Consider the following 19396-nt stretch of genomic DNA (forward strand, 5'->3'; position numbering starts at 1 on the left):
TTTTAAGAAAGGTAAAAATGCAACTGAAAGGCAAAAGATTAGTGCAGTGTATGGAGAAGGTGCTGTGACCGATCGACTCTGTCAAAAGTGGTTTGTGAAGTTTCTTGGTACTATTGACATTTTGGGCACATAATTCTTTGCTCTGAGGCTGTGTTATGCATTGGAAGATGTTTAGCAGCACCCTTGGCCTCTGCCCACTAGAAGCCAATAGCGAGAGATAGCTAACATACTCAAAATATTCAAATCAGGAAAGTTATTGGCGAAAATTAGAGATGTGTTGTTTTATGAAAAAGCTTAAAGGACTTTGGGCCAACCCAATAGTAACCCTTTATGCTATAAAATTAGGTCAGGCCTAACTAAGGACAGAGTGTGAAAGACTCAGGTTACATTTTGCAGTTTAGGAGATAAATATTGCAGTGATACATTTGACCAAAGTGTAGTTTGAATGAAAGGGAGGACACTTGTGAGCGTGAAGAGACTGCCACATGCCAAGAATGAAGTCACAGGAAGGAGATAACTGACCATACAAGATCAATAAATACTCCTCAGAGGCCATCTCAGTGGCTATCTTTAATACATTTTTTACATAAGTTTAAAAAAATCTGTTGTACTGATCTGATAGTACTCTGAATTTTATTCTGACAAAGAAGCTAATAAATAGAAAATTTCCTCCAGTTTTATGCCCACCTGGTAGTTGCCATCAGATCTGGGTGTATTGTTTGAAAAAAAGGTAAAGAGACTCTGAGGAGCTGGGAATGGAGAGGAGAGTCATGCGATCCTATGTTCTTGATTCTGCTAACAATTGGTAATTATCTTTTTCATTCCTCTCGTTTTTATGAAACTCTCTGATGCAAAGTAATGACTGTGAGAAAGAGATAAGAACTTGAAGAAGGAAAGGGATGGAGTGAATAGCCCTGTGAGCTGGGTCATCGAACAACTGTTTTGTGGGTTGATTTACCTTTTCTTTTATGTTCTCAGATTCTTTCCATCTCTCTTTCCTCCCACCCCTATCTCTTTTTTTCCCCATGGGCTGATGTCTCTGAGCAAGATGGAGACTGGACAGCTGTTTTTTTTTTTTTTTTTAATCATTTCCCCCTGGAGACAGGGTGGAATTTGTGGCTATATACTTAGAACAGTGAAATTGTATTGAACAGTGGAATTGTATTTTAATAAAAGTTTTTGATGCTTTGTGAAATGTATTATAAAAATGCTCCTATTCTTATAATATCTTTGTCCTTATAACAGTACAGTATGGGATTTGACCTTGATCCTTTGTTGTTCCTGATTTTCATGTGAAATCAGTTTTCCCAAACTTTTAACGGAGGAACACTCTTACGGATAGCTTTGCAGATTCCATGGCTCTGGAGCACCGTTTGCTGTTAGTTCGAAGTGCAAAAATGTGGACCTTCTCAAATCTGGGATGTCCTTGCCTACTACTATTCCCCTCGCTGCACCTGGCCCTCACTTTCCCTTTTTCTTTTTATTTCCCTGTTCTGCCCCATTTGGATTCTACCCCAAGCAGTTTCTCTTTGGGGTGGAGTTTTGTCCTGCAGAGGAGCTTTGCCCAGTTACTTTTGGGACTTCACAGGGCTCAGACTCACTCAGCCCCTTCAGTCTTTTCTGTGAACTTGGAGTCACCAGCTATCGGAAAGCCTGAGATCCAACATTTTTAGCTGCTGTTCCCAGTGGGCTGCCAAACTAGAAAGTTTCTAGTGAGTACCTGTTGTTTATTTATTTTGGGGTGCTCGGGTCTCTCTGAGGCTGCGATGCTTTCCTCTGCCTCCTCTCATTGTGCTGGTGCCATGCAGATCTCGTGGCTGTCGGTGGCTTGTTCCTGCCTGCTCATATTTGGGGCTCGGTGGAGATCCTTGCCATCTGGGTTTTGTGGATATTTTCCACAGATTTTTGATTTTGTAATCTTACATGTTCTGTGCAGTGTTCATGCAGGGGTCTGGGGTGGGAGGGTTTAAATACTATGCCACTATTGCCACCATCTTCCCAGAATCCTTGTACATGTTTTTCTTTTTTCAAACTTTTTCATTATTGACCTCCCTGGGTTTTGTTCTGAACAGCTGTTATCCCTTGGTTAGAAGCATGTGCTTTGCTAATTCTTTCTGACCTTGGGAACAACTTTCCAGCAGGAGATAGTGGCAGTTTTCTTCACTAGACTAATCTCAGGCTACGTGTCCACAGCTGGAGCTGAATTATACTGTTCCCTCAACCTGAAGGCCTTCCTCCTCTGCCTCCCTGGCCCACAGGCATGTCCTGAAGACTCCCTCGTTGCTGCTGCTTTTTCTGTGCTCCCGTGATACCTTATGAATGCTTTATCATAGCACATACCACACTACTTTAAGTATGTGTTCACTTCTCTGTGGGCTCTGAAGGCCAGGACCTTGTCCTGTCTCTTTTTGTGTCCCTACTGCCTGACCTGGTGCCTGGCACTCAGTAACTGCTCAAGAAAGGCTTGTTGAAGGAACGTTGGCCGTTGTATAGTCCTCTTCGGATGTATTGTAGGATAGACAAGAGGAAATCTAAGTGCCACTTGGAGTTATATTTAAAGAAAGAAGTGTGTCTTGAGAATGAACTATAAAAGTGACTGTATTTTCAAAATTTGTGGTAGGGAGGAGGAGGCAGCCCAGGCCAAGTCACATCTATTGAGCCCATTTTGATTATAACCATTAAAGAAAGTCGTGGGGGAATTTAAGAAATTTAGAACAAACAATGATAATGATTAAGAAATTGGAAGTTTGTGCTTATGAAGGAAGCTGCGTGGTCAGTTAGGGTGAAGAACACAGGTGTAGGGTAGACTGGCCCTGTGTGATTTCTACACACAGCAATTCTGCATGAGGGCTGAAGGGGGACCAGGACTACCCCGGTTCCTTTTAGTTCTGTAATTTTTTTTAAATCCTCACCTGAGGATATGTTTTTATTGCTTTTAGAGAGAGAGGAAAGGGGGAGAGGAAGGGAGGGAAAGAGAGAGAGAGACAGACAGACAGACTCAGACACATCGATATGAGAGGGCAACATCAGTTGGTTGCCTCCTGAATAAACCCTGACTGGGTATCAAACCCACAACCTAGGTATGTGCCCTGAGCAGGGAGTGAAGCTCTAGCCTTTTGTGCATGGGACGACGCTCCAGCCAATGGAGCCACCCAGCTAGGGCTAGAGTTTCATAATTCTTTGCCTGTTAATTAAGTTCTCTTTCTCTGGTAACTTGAGGGTTTGCGGAGAGTCTTAAAGTTGGCCAGATAATTAACTATTTAGGAGTCTGTGATTTTTCTGGAAAGTGAAAGGTGATGGCATTAAAACCTAAGTCACCAAGTAAACCAGTCCTATGCTGGTGGCTAAGAGAGGTGAAAATTGAACTGAGATAGAGTCAGAAGAAAATCTGGCCACTTCCAGCATTAAGCCTAAGCAGTGCTAGCCCAGTGAGGATGGAACAGAGGGAGGTGCACCTGAACTATCACATGCCCCATAGGAGAAAGAATAAACTGTCAGTGCTCTGGTCGGGGAGGGGAGAGTAGGTTTTGTACACTAAGCTTACCCAGGAATGCTCCCAGTCACACATGCAGCCTTCCTATAAAGGCTGATTATTTTTGTGTATCTAAAACCCTTCAGTTAAATTATTTAACAAAGGGAAGTTTTTACTTGAAGGCCTCTTAGTTGCATCTCTAGTTATTGTGTGTGTGTCTCTATAGTCAAAAGATCAGCAAAGCAAAGCACAGTCTTTTAGATCATAACCACACCAAGAATCAAATTGTCTTAATTATGGTTCCTTTTTTTACTACAAAAGTTTATTGACATCAGTCTAGTTTGTATTAGAATTTTCCTCATAAGGTTGATTAATTTGGTAGTTTTGGACCTGGTTAAGCCTGAATTCTTGCATGAGGTTGTCTGCATCACTTTTTCTGCATTCTTAATGGCCACAGTATTTTGGAGCCAACGTACATTGTTCTAGGTTCAATAGGTATTTTAGATATATGCCATATATTGCATATACTGTTTTTTTCAAATATAACCATGCTCTAATGTCTATTTTATTTAATACACAACAACAAATGGAACCATCCTGTATACTATGTATACCTGTATACTCTGTAATAGTATATATATATTTTTTATTAATTTTTAATGGAAATTTAGCTTCTTGAAATAATATATAGAGTTGTTTTTTGTTAGAATATTTTCCTGATACCAAGAGCTGTGATTGAACTCTTTAATTATAACGGTTTATGAACTTCTCTGTTGTTAAGGTAATTTTTAAATAGAGAAGCAACAGTTGCTGCTTATGGCCCAAATGATTATGTAAGATAAAAATGGTTTATAAATGTAAAAGTAATGGGACAATTAATAATATATTTTAAAGCTTGCTAATGTTTAAAAATTTTAAAGTTGGGTGCATTAATATAATTTTCTAATTACAAACGTAACATTCTTGGTTGGATATATTTGACATTAACTGAAGTTAGTTTCCAATGACTTTCTGTTGGTGGGTTTCCTGAGATGTGTTCTCTCTCATATCTTTCTGTCCCACTTGTTCCCTTCTATGGCATGATTGCATTTTGTGAGGAACATAGGAGGTTGTTGAAAAATGTGTGATTGATTGTTTTCAGACTTCTTATTAAGGTCAAAGCACCCCTTTACTCCAGAGGAAAGTAGAACCTTCACAAACTAGGTTCCTGAGTGCAAAAGGCTTTACATAGGATCTGTTGTCTCGACGTTACGTATGATTAGTAACTTTGGACGTTTTACTGGCTTATTTGAGGACTCTTCATGATAAAGATAATCTTTTAAATATTCTCTTGGCCGACTTTTGCTTTTTTTTTAAAGAAAAGAGAGGGTATTTTAAAGAGAATATTGCCCAAACATAGTTTTCATAGGCTGGTGAGTTAAATTAAGCAGGTTGTAAGTTAATGTTCATTATTGTTGTATATTAAATAGGACCACAGCCTCAGTGAATAAATCTTTTTATCAGTTCTGTTGTGCAAATGGTACCTTTTGTCTAGTTGTCTTATCCATTATTGAAAGTGGGGAGTCAAAGTCTCCAACTGTTATAGTTTATACTATTTCTCCCTTCAATTCTGTCAGTTTTTGCTTCGTATACTGTGGGCTTTATTGCTGGGATGTGTTTATTATTTATTTTTTAAAGTATATTTTATTATGTTATTACAGTTGTCCCAATATCTTTTCCTTTTGCTCCCCTCTTCCCAGTACCCCCCTTCCCGCCAGCAATCCCACCCCTCTTAGTTTATAACTTGTGCATATAAGTTCTTTGGCTTCACCCTTTCCTATATTATTCTTAACTTTCCCGTGTCTATTTTGTACCAATCAGTTATGCTTCTTAATCCTTGCACCATTTCACCATTTATCCCCCTTCCCCCTCCCAGCTGATAACCCTCCAAATGACCTCCATCCTATGATTCTGTTCCTGTTCTGGTTTGCTTAGTTGGATTTTGTTTTTATTTTTTAAATTCAGTGGTTGATAGTTGTGAGTTTGTTGTCATTTTAATGTTCATAGTTTTGATCTTGTTTTCCTTAAATAAGTCCCTTTAACATTTCATAAACAATGGCTGGGTGGTGATGAACTTCTTTAGCTTTACCTTGTCTGGGAAGCACTTTATCTGCCTTTCCATTTTAAATGATAGCTTTGCCGGATAGAGTAATCTTGGTTGTAAGTCCTTGCTTTTCATCACATTGAATACTTCTTGCCAGTTTCTTCTTGCCTGCAAAGTTTCTTTTGAGAAATCAGCTGATAGTCTTATAGGCACCCCTGTGTAGGTAACTCTCCTTTTCTCTTGCTGCTTTTAAGATTCTCTCTTTATCTTTCACCTTTGGTATTTTAATTACGATGTGTCTTGGTGTGGTCCTCTTTGGGTGTAGCTTGTTTGGGACTCTTTGTGCTTCCTGGATTTGTATGTCTATTTTCCTCACCAGATTAGGGAAGTTTTCCTTCATTATATTTTCAAATAAGTTTTCAGTTTCTTGTTCTTCCTCTTCTCCTTCTGGCATCCCTATGATTTGGATATCAGCACTTTTGGAGATGTCCCAGAGTCGTCTTATACTTTTCTTTTCTTTCTTTCTTTTTTTTTTAATTCTTGTTTCTTCTTTCTGTTCTGGTTGAATGTTTATCTCTTCCTTATGTTCCAAATCTTTGATTTGAATCCTGGCTTTCTTCTCTTTGCTGTTTGTTTCCTGTGGATTTTTTTTTTTTTCATTTAGTGTAACCTTCATTTCTTTCCTTATGTTGTTGCTGTACTCAATGAGTTCTCTGAGCATCCTATCACCATTGTTTTGAACTCTGCGTCTGATAGGTTGTCTATCTCCATTTCGTTTAGTGCTTTTTCTGGGATTTTGTTCTGTGCTTTCATTTGGGCCATATTTCTTTGCCTCTTCAATTTGGCAGCCTCCGTGTGTTTGTTTCTGTATATTAGGTAGAGCTTCTTTGACTCCCTGTAAAAGGCACCTGTAAATTGTGTAGGGTGGAGCCTTAGTAATTGTCAGGGTGGGACAACCCACTTCACCACTTTGTAACTCTGTGTTGGGTTGGGGAGAGCTTGGAGAGGGGCAGTGCTGCTGCCTGGCTTCTGGGGTTTTGCCTGGTACTTGCCCTGAATCCAAGTCACTTCACCTAGTTTCTGTGTGTGACTGGCACCCTTTCAGCTGTTGCCCTGTTATTGAATCCCAGAGATTCCAGAGTGGGTGGGTTTGTGTGGTGGCTTTTTAAATGAAGTTTCCTGAACATTTGGCACTTTCTTCTGCTGCCCCAACCCCTACTGGTTTTTATAGCTAGAAGTTAATGGGGATTTATCTTCCCTGCATTGGCACCCTGGACTGCGCAGTCAGGCCTGGGGCTGGGATCGCTCGCTCCCTAGGTATTTCTCCAGATTTTTATCCACCCCATGTGATTGTGGGGCCGCCTGTGCCTGTTCTGCCTCTGCCACCGCCTTTCTGCACCACCTTGTGTCTCCTCACCTCTCCACTCAGTCTCAGCTTCTCCAACTCCCCTACCTGCCTGGGTGATCTTGTCTTCTTTAAATCCTTGATTGTTGGACTTTCATACAATCTGATTTTCTGACAGTTCTGGATGTTACTTGTTTTGAGATTTAGTTGTAATTCTTTTTGTGGTTGTGCGGGGATGTGAAGCATCTCTACCTATGCTTCCATCTTGACCAAAAGTCTGCTGTCAGTTTTTGTAGCACCATTTATTGAAAGACTGTTCTTGGTTCCTTTGTCCTAAGTTAGTTGGCCATGTATGTGTGTGTTTATGTCTGGGCTCTTTATTCCGGTTCATTGATTTATGTGTCTGTTTTTATGCCAATATCATACTGTTTTGATTACTAGAGCTTTGTAATATAATTTGATATTTTCTTTCTCAAAATTGCTTTGGCTCTTTGGGGTCTTTTGTGGTTCCATAAAAATTTGTTCTGTTTGTAAACAGTTTGTTCTATTTCTGTGAAAATGCCTTTGGAATTTTGATAGGGATATCATTGAATCTGTAGATTTCTTTGGGTAGTATGGACATTTAAACTATATTAACTCTTCCAGTACATGAGCACAGAATATCTTTTCATTTGTGTTTTCTTTAATTTCTTTCATCAATGTCTTATACTTTTTAGTATATACCAGACATCGTCGTCGTCGGCAGCCGTCCGTCTCGAGAGACGATGGCGTAGCTTCCTGAGAGTCTATCTGCACCGCCGAGAATGGCTGTGCAGTCCGATTCGGGAGTGACAATCCCTGCCGCACTTGGTACAGGTGAAGGCAGATGGCCATTGTTGCTGCTGTTGACGCTGCTTCCGCCTCGATCTTTTCTGGACCGCCTCCTCGTTGCGCGCAGCCTCTGCGCGTGACGTACCTTGCCTGACCGCGAGCCTCCAGGCTAGGCGGTCGTCTGCTTGAACTTCCCATGTGTGGAGATTGATGGAGCATTGTGTCATGTCCTTTTTGCAGATGTCTTTGAACCGCAGTTTTGGGCGCCCTGTCATCCTCTTGCCTTCTGCTAGCTCGCCGTAGAGGAGGTCTTTGGGGATACGGCCTGCATCCATTCTTTTGACATGGCCGAGCCACCTGAGGCGTCTCTCGCTAAGAACTGCATGCAAACTGTTCATATTGGCTCACTTCAGCACCTCGGTGTTGGGGACCTTATCCTGCCAGGCGACATGCAGGACGCGTCGCAGGCACCTCATGTGGAAGCTGTTGAGTTTCCTTTCGTGCCTTGCGTAGGTGGTCCACGTCTCGCTGCCATAGAGGAGAGTGCTGAGTATGCAGGCTTGGTAGATGCGCAGTCTGGTTTTCTCAGTGAGGCTGGAATTGTTCCACGCTCACCGGTTCAGTCTGGCCATAACTGTGGCTGCCCTGGCGATTCTCCGGTTGACCTCCAAGTCGACTGACAGAGAGCTCGAGATGGTGGACCCGAGGTAAGTGAAGTCGTTGACAACCTCCAGGGTGTATCCGTCGATGGTGATGCATGGGGGAGTCCCCGTGCCTTGAGCCATAACATTCGTCTTCGTCAGGCTGATGGCTAGTCCGAACTCCTTGCATGCGTGGGAAAGGCAAGTGACTAGCTGCTGGAGTCCCTCTTCGGAGTGTGATGTCAAAGCTGCATCGTCGGCGAAGAGCATCTCACGGATGAGCACCTCTTTGACTTTGGTCTTGGCTCGTAGACGGGCCAGGTTGTAGAGCTTGCCATCGGATCTGGTGTGAATGAAGACACCCTCGCTGCAGTCCTTAAAGGCGTATTGGAGGAGCATGGAGAAGAAGATTCCGAACAGCGTAGGCGCGAGGACGCAGCCCTGCTTTACTCCGCTGCTGACTGGGAAGGCCTCAGAGGTTGTGCCGTTGTAGGACACCGTGCTGTGCATGTTGTCGTGAAAGGACATGACCACAGCAAGCAGATGTGGTGGACAGCCAATCTTCCGTAGCAAGCTGAAGAGTCCACTTCGACTGACCAGATCAAACGCCTTCGTGAGGTCAATAAAGGCGAGGTAGAGTGGTTTATGCTGCTCGTGACACTTCTCCTGCAGCTGGCGTAGGGAGAAGATCATGTCCACTGTTGATCGGCCAGCTCTGAAGCCACACTGGGACTCTGGGTAGACGCGGGAAGCAAGGGTCTGCAGGCGGGCAAGAGCGACCCGGGCGAATACTTTGCCGACGACGCTGAGGAGAGAGATGCCCCGGTAGTTGTTGCAGTCGCTGCGGTCTCCTTTGTTCTTGTACATGGTGATAATGTTGGCGTCTCTCATATCCTGGGGGATGTAACCCTCCTTCCAGCAGAGACAGAGTAGATGGTGGAGCGGCTGTAGCAGGACTGGTTTCCCGCTCTTTAGGATTTCTGGAGGGATTCCGTCGCTTCCTGGTGCTTTCCCGCAAGCGAGGCGGTCGATGGCTTTGCCGAGCTCTGCCGCAGTAGGTGGGGTGTCTAGCTCCTCCATGACTGGTAGGTCTGGGATGGCTTTAAGAGCAGTGTCTGTTACGGTGTTCTTCGTCGCGTACAGCTCGAGGTAGTGCTCGGTCCACCGCCGCATTTGCTGTTCCTGGTCAGTGATGACCTCACCTGTCTTGGACTTAAGGGGGGCGATCTTGGAGGGGATTGGGCCTGTTGCCTTCTTGATACCCTCATACATTCCTCGTGCGTTGCCTATATCGGCGGCTTCCTGAATGCTTCTGCACAGGTTTAGCCAATAGGTGTTGGCACAGTGGCGGGCGGTCTTCTGGACTTTGTTCCTGGCAGCCCGTAGAGCTTGAAGTGTACTGGGAGTGGGCGTGACCTTGTAAGCCAGTAGGGCCTTCCTCTTAGCCTCGATCACGGGTTCCATTTCTTCCCAGTGAGCCTCGTACCAGTCAGCGTTCTTCCGCTCTTTCTTCCCATAAGCAATAATGGCGGAGTTGTATATGGCGTCGCGGAGACGTGGCCAATTGGATTCGATAATGTCATCTGCCGCCACTCCCTCGCCGAGTGCATCTTCCATCTTGTTGATGAATTGCTGGGTCTTAACTGGGTTGCTGGCACAACTGGTGTTGATGCGTGGGCGACCCTTCATCTTGGAGTGGTGCAACCTCTTCGGCATTATGTGCACCTTGCTTACCACGAGGGCATGGTCCGTGTCGCAGTCTGCACTGTGGTAGCTGCGGGTGAGGAGGGTGCTGCCAATATCCGTTCTTCTGGTGATGACGAGGTCAAGCTGGTGCCAATGGCGGGAGCGGGGGTGCCTCCATGACACCTGGTGGATCTCTTTGCACTTGAAGAATGTGTTTGTCACGCACAGGCCGTGGTGACACAAAAGCTCAAGCAGTCGCTGACCATTCTCATTGATCTTTCCTCTCCCAAAGTTTCCGAGGCAGGTGGGCCAGGCCATGTGGTCGGCTCCTACTCTTGCGTTGAAGTCTCCAAGGAGATAGCGTTACTTCTGGGAATCTTGGATAACGCTTCGTCCAGTGCATGGTAGAACTGTTCTTTCTCTTCGGTGGTGGCGCAGAGGGTAGGGGCATACGCGCTAAGAATGCTGACTGGGCCGAAAGTTGTTGACAATCGGAGGGTAAGTAATCTCTCTGTGCCTCCTGTGGGTGGCTCTATGGAGTTAACAAGCGTGTTCTTCACAGCGAACCCAACACCGTGCTGTCTTGGTTGGTCCGGAGACTTCCCTTGCCAGTAGAAGGTGTAGTTGGTTTCTCTGATAGTTCCGTTGTCGGCCAACCGGGTCTCCTGTAGAGCCGCAATGTCGATGTTTAGTCGTGCCAGTTCCCTATCGATGACAGCGGTTTTCCTGGCACCCTTGATCCACGGAAGGTCTGCAGTAAGTCCGGGGCACATGGTCCTGATGTTCCAGCTAGCGAGGCGACGAGCCGGAGGCTTCTTTCTTGTTTTCTTGGAATTAACTGGTGCAGGTGTTTTGTGGCCCACTTTTCGAGAGGTGCCTCTCTGATCCCCACGTACCCAGTGGGGCAGGCGAGCCATGGCGAGACGGTAGCTGTCCAGTGAGGTGCGATGACCTCTCCCACCGTCAGAGGAGACCCCTGGCGCTCGTTTCCTTCGCCAATCGAATGAGCTTATAACCGGTATCTGTCTCCTCCCGTGTTGAGTCGACATCTTGCGATGACGCTGGAGTGTCCTCTCAAGTGAAACTGAAGCTACAGAGCCTGGGCAGGGTGATATGGAGGGTCTGCTGTTGCCCATGCAGCAGACCCCCCCCTCTCTTCGCAGCTGAAGGGTCCAAGGGAAAGACAAAGTCAATACAGCTTGGCTTCAGGTGCGCCGCAGGAGTTGCCGGTGTTGACTACAATGTCAAACCGCCTTAGGGACTCCGGCTCCGGATTTTCTGTCGGGGTTTACTCCCTTAGCCTTTCCCCTGAAGAGGTATGCCGCAAGGCAGCGGAGGTTTTTTGGAGTCAGAGTTTTCCTTCTCTGATTTTAGAGATGTCCTTCCTCTAGGACAAAGTTTGGAATATTAATACAATAATGCTGTCTGTATATAGGTGGGCAAAAGGAGGTTTTCAGTTGTGAGTATGTGAAAGAGTTTATTCTTGTGTTACATTTTTTTCTATACAAACAACTGTAAACCTCCTTTTGCCCACCTCTGTATTTATAGTTTTCATATTGCTTTCATCAATATTTTCTTATTTGTTCTGTTCTTTCTCTTCATCTTGAGACTTTGCATATTTTATTTGGTCTCAGATCTTTGCAAAATGAACCAAACATAAAATGTTTAGGAGTTTTTAAGATACATATTTCTCTAAGTTACATCAAATGCCTTCTAAATGTCATTACTTTTTACTACTCTCTTGTGATGGATGCTAATGACAACTGTCCTTGTTTCTACAGTTGGTGGGGGTAATGAGATCCTTGTTTAGTGATATTTCTAGTTGGGGATTAGTGAGTCATTCAGCTGTGTGAAGCCTAGTCTATTATAAACACTGTAAATATTAATGATGATGATGGTAGGGCCATTAATTCTGTCTAGGTCTCCTGTCTCCCATGTCAGTGCCTGTTTTGAGTTAATAGTTCCTTGGGTGTTTCAGATCATAGCCCTCTTTCACATCAAGCTAATGAGTTTGCCCAGGTTTACCTTTTTGCCATGTGTTATTGCTATGTTCAGACATTTTGCACCAACTGGGGACGTCTCTCTAAATTCTGATTACCCAGTGGGTCAACAAAAGAATATTGGATTTTCCCAGATAAAACCTTTCTAGTATTCTCAGCTCTAGTTCTAACCCCCACATTCTCGTTAGTTGCAAAGCTATTTTCTTTAGAATGTTCCTGGTATTTGTTATTTTATAGTGGATCTCACTCACTTACATGCCTTTCATCTGCTAGCATCTTTTCTGTTTGAGAAGTTTTTGGTAGTGGCAGGAGACGTCCAGGGTTCAGGCAGTCTTTGGAATGCCCAGATTATAATGTAGATTGCCATTTTTGTTTTTGTGCTGCCGAGGAGTCTTGTGTTGGTATTTGAGGGCTGAGAGTGATACCGAAAGGTCAATTACTGTGGCATTTCATGAAAACTTATGAAATTTGATTCAGGTAAGGATTACTGAGTAGCGTTAAATCTGTTAGGTGAGTAGTTGATGGGGAACTAGAAATTTGTAGTGGACCGAAAGAAGGCCACCCAGAGAAATTCCTAGATGCAAGGGGGAACACATAATGGGTGGATCAGTCTTCATCACTCGAACTCATTGGTTAATCTTAGAATCACTTATGTTGGCTTAGCCTTTTATCATCTGTCATTTGATGTCATGTAACAAAGTTCAGAGCAACATCTATGATGCATTTTAGCTAAGAAGTATTTAACTTGACTCCATGGAGCATTTAGATTTTTTAGAATTTTGAAATCTGATATTTCCTGTAAACTAATGTGTAAACAAGCAATCAGGCAGATGAGCCCTTCTGCACTCTACCTGTACTAGTCTCTTCACTAAATCAATGCTATAAAAATAGAGATTGTGCTATTTTCAAAGAAATTTAAGGGACAATTTGATACAATGCATGGCCTTGAATAGGATACTAGCTTGGACAGACCAGCTGCAAAGGACATTTTTGGGACCAGGGAAATTTGGAAGTAGTCTGGATGTCAAAGAAATAAAATTTACTTAAATGGAGAGGTGGAGTATATTGATGAGAAAAATGTGCTTACCAAAAAAAGTATATATAAATATATAGATAGAAAAAAATCTGGAAGTGTATGCAATAGGTGTTAGTAGTGGTACTTTCAGGTGATGTTGGGAAGATGGGATTTTCATGTTTATTTTTTGCTTGTTTCTCCCTCCTGATTTGTTTTGCAATGCACGTGTCCTGTTTCTGTGTTAATAAAAACTTATTTTTAAAAAGTATATAAAACCTATCTTGTACAGATGTGTTGTTCTAGTATATTTTACAAGCATTTTTCTTGATAAAGATTTTATAATTTTTAGGACACGTTTTTGAACTGTCGTTAGATTCTACATGCATCTCTTTAAAAAAATTTTATATGGAAAATATTAAACACATACAAAAATAGATAGAATAATATAATGAATTTTCATGTGCCCATCATCCAGCTTCAGCAATTGTCAATCATGCATACTTTATTTCATCGCTACCCACCATTCCTCTCCACCCTTTATTTTGAAGCAAATCCTACATCATATCTTTTCATTCATGAATGGTCCACTATTTATTTCTGAAAGATAAAAACATAAAAAAGAACACAATGCTTATATCATACCAAACAATAAATAAATAAAATTATATTCTTAATATAATCAAATATGTAGCCATTGTTCACCTTCCTCCAATTGTCTCATAGGTGATTTCCTCGAATTATATTGTTTGAATCATAGTGCAAATAAGTTCCCGATATCGCAACTCGGTATGTTCATTAAACCTTTTATTCTGCAGGTTTCTTATTCCTCCTCCACCATCTTTTTCCTTGCAGATTATTTGTTGATGAAACTAGGCCCTTTATTTTTGGTAATTTCTCACATTCTGCATTTTCTTGCAGGCACTCTCAACCTTTTAATGCCTAAGATGGGAAACTTTTCTAGAATGCATCTGAGCAGGGTTCCCATTTAAAGCTTACAATATAACATATTTATGGAGTGTGTATAAAGTCTATAAATTGAAAGGGTTGATTTCTATCCTAAAATCCTTTGAGTTTAAGACTCTTTAACAGCCTTGATTATTTCCATAGAAGGAAACAACTATTGAAATAGGATACACTGGGGTAGACTTTAGAGAATCAGTTACACAAATTTTTAGATAGGAACTCCCCAGATTGTCTTTCCAAAGCTAAATGAAAATTTACCCTGAAAGTAGAGTCTGGTGTAATGGGGTTATTTTGAAATATTATTTAATATCCTCAGAGAGCTTGGCCTGTAAATGTGCTTTCTCATGTGATACCTGTACACTATTTTTTTGTTTTGCTTTACGTATTTTACTACTAAGACTACTTAGGTCAAGATTTACATTGACTGTTGATTTGTCTCTAATGATTTCAGGTTGAAGATGATGGTGATGCAGAGATCTATGGAGAAGAGAATGAGGAACAGGGAAATTATTCTAAAAGAAAGATAGTCTCTAACTGGGATCGATATCAAGATACTGAAAAAGAGGTCGATAATGAAAGTGGAGAATCACAGCGGGGGACAGATTTCAGTGTTCTTCTCAGCTCTGCAGGTATGAATTCCAATTGCTCACATACTGGTTGTGCCGTGAAAGTTGCATAGACATTTATGTTCCTTTTTCAATTGCATCTTAGTAACTAGCAATTCATCATTTGCCCTTTGGGTTTTAAATTCAAGTAAAGGACAGTGAGTCTAATGCTTTGCAAGGAAAAATGGTATGTCTTTAAGTGGAAGTCAGGTTTTTCATGTACTGATATAAATGTCTTCAGTCCTGGTTGAAATGGATAAAAGTCTTTACAGATAAGAAAAATGATGAACTATGCCCCTCTCATGTGGGCATTCTGAGAAACAGCACCATTTTCTTTGATTTCAGAGGAATTGGTACTTATCTTTATAAAAATCTTTGTAGAGTTTCTAGAATATATGTTTTTTCTCTAATTTTATAGCCAGGAATCTGTATATTAGTAGGTATGCACATATTAGAGACATATGCATCTGAATACCAGAACTTTTCTTTTTTGCTTTGACTTCTCTTTCAGTAGGGTGAAAGCTCATTCCTTCCATGACCAGCTGTGTTTTTAAGATTGACTTCACCTTGAGTGATGTGCCGCAATGTGAAATTGGAGAGTAGTTGGTTATAGGAAATAATGGGGCAGGGTTGGTTGTGTAGGTGGCTACTTCCTATTGGGGAGACATAAGAATTTGAAGGGTGAATTAGAACAAATTCGTGGTTTTCAGGGGTTAGGGATGGGAGGATGGGAGGTGACTGTGGTTAAAAAGGCCAACATAATGGATCCTGTGGTGCTGGTACTAATTATTATCTTGATTGTGGTGGTGGGAGGACCCCTGGCTGGTTTGGCTCAGTGGATTGAGCATCGGCCTGCGAGCTAAGTGTCGCTGGTTCGATCTTCCAGTCAGGGCACATCAGAGAAGGAAAACTCTGACTCCAAAAAACCTCCGCTGCCTTGCGGCATACCTCTTCAGGGGAAAGGCTAAGGGAGTAAACCCCGACAGAAAATCCGGAGCCGGAGTCCCTAAGGCGGTTTGACGTTGTAGTCAACACCGGCAACTCCTGCGGCGCACCTGAAGCCAAGCTGTATTGACTCAGTCTTTCCCTTGGACCCTTCAGCTGTGAAGAGAGGGGGGGTCTGCTGCATGGGCAACAGCAGACCGTCCATATCACCCTGCCCAGGCTCTGTAGCTTCAGCTTCACTGGAGAGGACACTCCAGCGTCATCACAAGATGTCGATTCAATACGGGAGGAGACAGATACCGTGTCACTCCCGAGTCGAACTGCACAACCATTCTCGGCGGTGCAGATAGACTCTTAAGAAGCTACACCATCGTCTCTCGAGGCGGACGGCTGCCGCCGCCGCCGCCGACGGTGGTGGGAGGGTACACAAACCCAGGCAAATGATAAAACTGTGTATAACTTAAACACACTCCCAAACACGAGTGAGTGCAAATAAACCTGGGGAAGTCTGAATAAAATTGGTGGATTCTGTCAGTGTCAGTATGTCCATATCCTGCTTGTGATAGTACACTCTAGTTTTACAAAATGTTATCCTTGGTGGGTACTGGGCCAAGCTTATGAGATTTCTCTGTATTATTTCTTACGACTGCATGTGAATCTACAATAACCTCAATAAAAAAAAAATTGCCATGTTAAAAAAAAATTAAAGGATTAAGATGTGAGAAGCAGTGAAATAAAATGAAAATAGTATTTTCAGTTTTGAATTCCCTTTTCCCCCACCTTTTACCTTGCTTTTGAGTTCTTCCTTTTTTCTATCTGCCTATATTTTTGAGTGCCCATACCAGACTAAGACTCATGAAGTGATGAATTCTCTCCCAGTTTAATAGTTGGAAAGAAAGAAGGAAGTGAAGTGAGTATTAGAATGTGAATCAGAAGAGCAGATTCAGTCTAGTGTCATTGTTTTTATGGGACATACAGTGTAACCACCTTAAGTAGAGGTTTGCTGATGGCATCCGACTGACTATTCAAGGACTGGTGACTCATCTTTTTGCTAGTCAGATGAATACTTTTCTCTTGTTACCTGCATTTTGGCCAATTATGGGTTTAAAAGCACTTTTATTCAAGGTTGGAGAAATGTAAAATGTATGCTGGTTAGCTTCAATTTTTATGAGTTGTTCTGCTAAAAGATTATTGGGGAAAATTGAAGTAATGCAATAAGATTATCATGTGGACTTAATAGAATCAATTATGTAGTCAGCTACTATGACAGCATCTGGCAATAAAAGATACTGCATAGTGCTCATTTCAGCAGCAGATACACTAAAATTGGAACGATATAGGAAAGAGAAGATTAGCATGGCCCCTGCACAAGGATGACAGGCAAATTTGTGAAGTGCTCCATATTTTTGAATGTCAACTGCAATTGAAGAAAAGATACTTCATAAATATTTGAACGGTATTCAGAATTCTAGCCTAACCCAGCAGTTGTGCACATTGGCTTATGATTTTGGTTACTTTAGCATTTATTTATAACTTAAAACCTGGCATCCTGGCATGATTTGGGTCTTAGAGGTATGTGTGTGTTTATGTGTGTGTATGTGTGTGTGTGTGTGTATTAGTCTCTTTGCTTACTGACTTCTTTTTTTTTTTTTTTATTTTTTTTTTATTTTTTTTTTATTTTGGTTTTTCAATTACAGTTATCCCCTTTTCCCCCAATTTCTCTCCCCCACCCAGCCCACCCCCTCTCCCGCAATCATATCCCTCCCCGTTGTCTATGTCCATGAGTCTTTTATACAGGCTCTTTAATTAAACCCTTCCCTTACTTATCCCCCTTCTCTCCCTCTCCCCTCCCCCCTATTGACTTCTATTCTGCTCTTTGTTCTATTTAGTTCCTTTGTTTGTGTTGTTCTTTAGTTTCCTGTATTAGGTGATATCATATGGTATTTTTCTTTCTTTGCCTGGCTTATTTCACTAAGCATAATTCTCTCTAGTTCCATCCATGTTGTTGCAAATGGTAGGAGTTCCTTCTTTCTTTCTGCTACATAGTATTCCATTGTGTAAATGTACCACAGTTTTTTGATCCACTCATCTACAGATGGGCACTTAGGTTGTTTCCAGCACTTAGCTATTGTAAACAGTGCTGCTATGAACATAGGAGTGCATAAGTTCTTTTGAATTGGTGTTTCAAGATTCTTCGGGTATAATCCTAGTAGTGGAGTCGCTGGTTCAAAAGGCAGTTCCATTTTTAATCTTTTGAGGTAATTCCATACTGTTCTCCATAGTGGCTGCACCAGTCTGCATTCCCACCAACAGTGCAGTAGGGTTCCCGTTTCTCCACATCCTCGCCAGCACTTGTTGCTTGTTGATTTGTTGATGATGGCCATTCTGACTGGTGTAAGGTGGTATCTCATTGTGGTTTTTATTTGCATCTCCCTGATGGCTAATGATGTTGAGCATTTTTTCATGTGTCTATGGACCTTCTGTATGTCCTCTTCGGAGAAGTGTTTGTTCAGGTCCCTTGCCCATTTTTTAATTGGGTTGTTTGTTTTCTTGATGTTGAGTCGTATCAGCTCTTTATATATTTTGGAAATCAGTCCCCTGTCTGTGATGTCATTGGCAAATATGTTTTCCCATATGGTTGGTTTCCTTTTCATTTTGCTGATGTTTTCTTTTGCTGAGCAGAAACTCTTCAGTTTGATGTAATCCCATTTATTTATTTTTTCCTTTATTTCTCTTGCTTTAGGAGATGTATCCGTGAAGAGATTGTTACGTGAGATATCTGATATTTTCTTGCCTATGTTTTCCTCTAGGACTTTTATGGTGTCACGGCTTACATTTAAGTCTTTGATCCATCTTGAGTTTATTCTCGTGTGTGGTGTAAGTTGGTGGTCTAGTTTCATTTTTTTGCAGGTCCCTATCCAGTTCTCCCAGCACCATGCTTACTGACTTCTTAAGTGGCTTGTTTATCTGTGATTGGTTTCTTGGTAGATCACAATTGTCACATCTTTTGGTATGTGCTTACAGTTCTTCCCCACTCTGTACTGATTTATTATTTTCTTTTCACATAGCATAAGCCTGAGAAAGAGCTGCCATGCTTTCTTCATATATGCTGGAGTGGAGCCATATTGGTTTATTTTTGAGAGGTGGAGTTTTGCTCTGTCTTCATAAAATATTAAGAGTATCCTCTAGATAGGCTGACCATACTTCTTGGACTGATTCTTATTTTTAGTATACTGTCCTTGTTTGTAAAAATAAACACACAACCCAGGAAAAAATATTGCTAGTTTGTTAGATGTGCACCTCACAAACTTTCTAGAGATTTCCTGATTGCTCTCTAAAGTGGAGCTGAGCCGTAATTCCTAGTTGTTCACTGTCTGCCAATATGTAGCACTCTTAGTCTTTTTAACTAAATGATATCTAGTTATGGTTTGTTTAACAATTATTTGAGTGCCCACTCTTTCCGGGTACTAATTTAGAAGCTGAGTATATGGCAGTGCACAGAATGGACAAAAAAAAAAATCACCTGTGACATGGAGTTAACATTCTAGAGGTTGGTGGACATAATAAAGAAAAGTACGTAAGATCTTAAGTGGTGATAATTGCTCAGGATACAAATAAAGTGGGGAGGGGCAGTTACAGTTTTAGAAAGGGTGGACAGAAGAGGGTCTTACTGAGAAGATGACATTTTGAATTAGGACTTGAGGAAGGTGAGGGAGCAGACATTGAGGATCTGTGGGAAGAGTGTTATCGGCAAAGGGAATAGCAAGTTCAAAGGCTTAGAGTCTCTGAGATGAGCAGCCACTGGAGGGTTTTAAAGAGAAGAGTAATATA

The 19396-nt window shown here is 42.0% G+C and overlaps 1 protein-coding gene and 1 non-coding gene across 2 annotated transcripts in view; both read left to right on the forward strand.

The window, feature by feature from the left end:
- The window catches only part of AVEN (apoptosis and caspase activation inhibitor), a 186838-nt gene that overhangs the window by 32417 nt on the left and 135025 nt on the right, over positions 1–19396 (forward strand). The window contains exon 3 of the mRNA XM_090268334.1: positions 14467–14644. Coding sequence (XP_090124460.1) covers positions 14467–14644 — 178 coding nt within the window. The remainder of the gene's footprint in view (positions 1–14466; positions 14645–19396) is intronic.
- LOC150016217 (U6 spliceosomal RNA) lies at positions 16862–16973 on the forward strand. The gene has a single exon (XR_016510158.1). It is a non-coding gene; the product is annotated as a U6 spliceosomal RNA (small nuclear RNA).

This window comes from Furipterus horrens, unplaced genomic scaffold, assembly GCF_987537825.1.
Source record: "Furipterus horrens unplaced genomic scaffold, mFurHor1.1.pri manual_scaffold_3, whole genome shotgun sequence".
NCBI lineage: Eukaryota > Metazoa > Chordata > Mammalia > Chiroptera > Furipteridae > Furipterus > Furipterus horrens.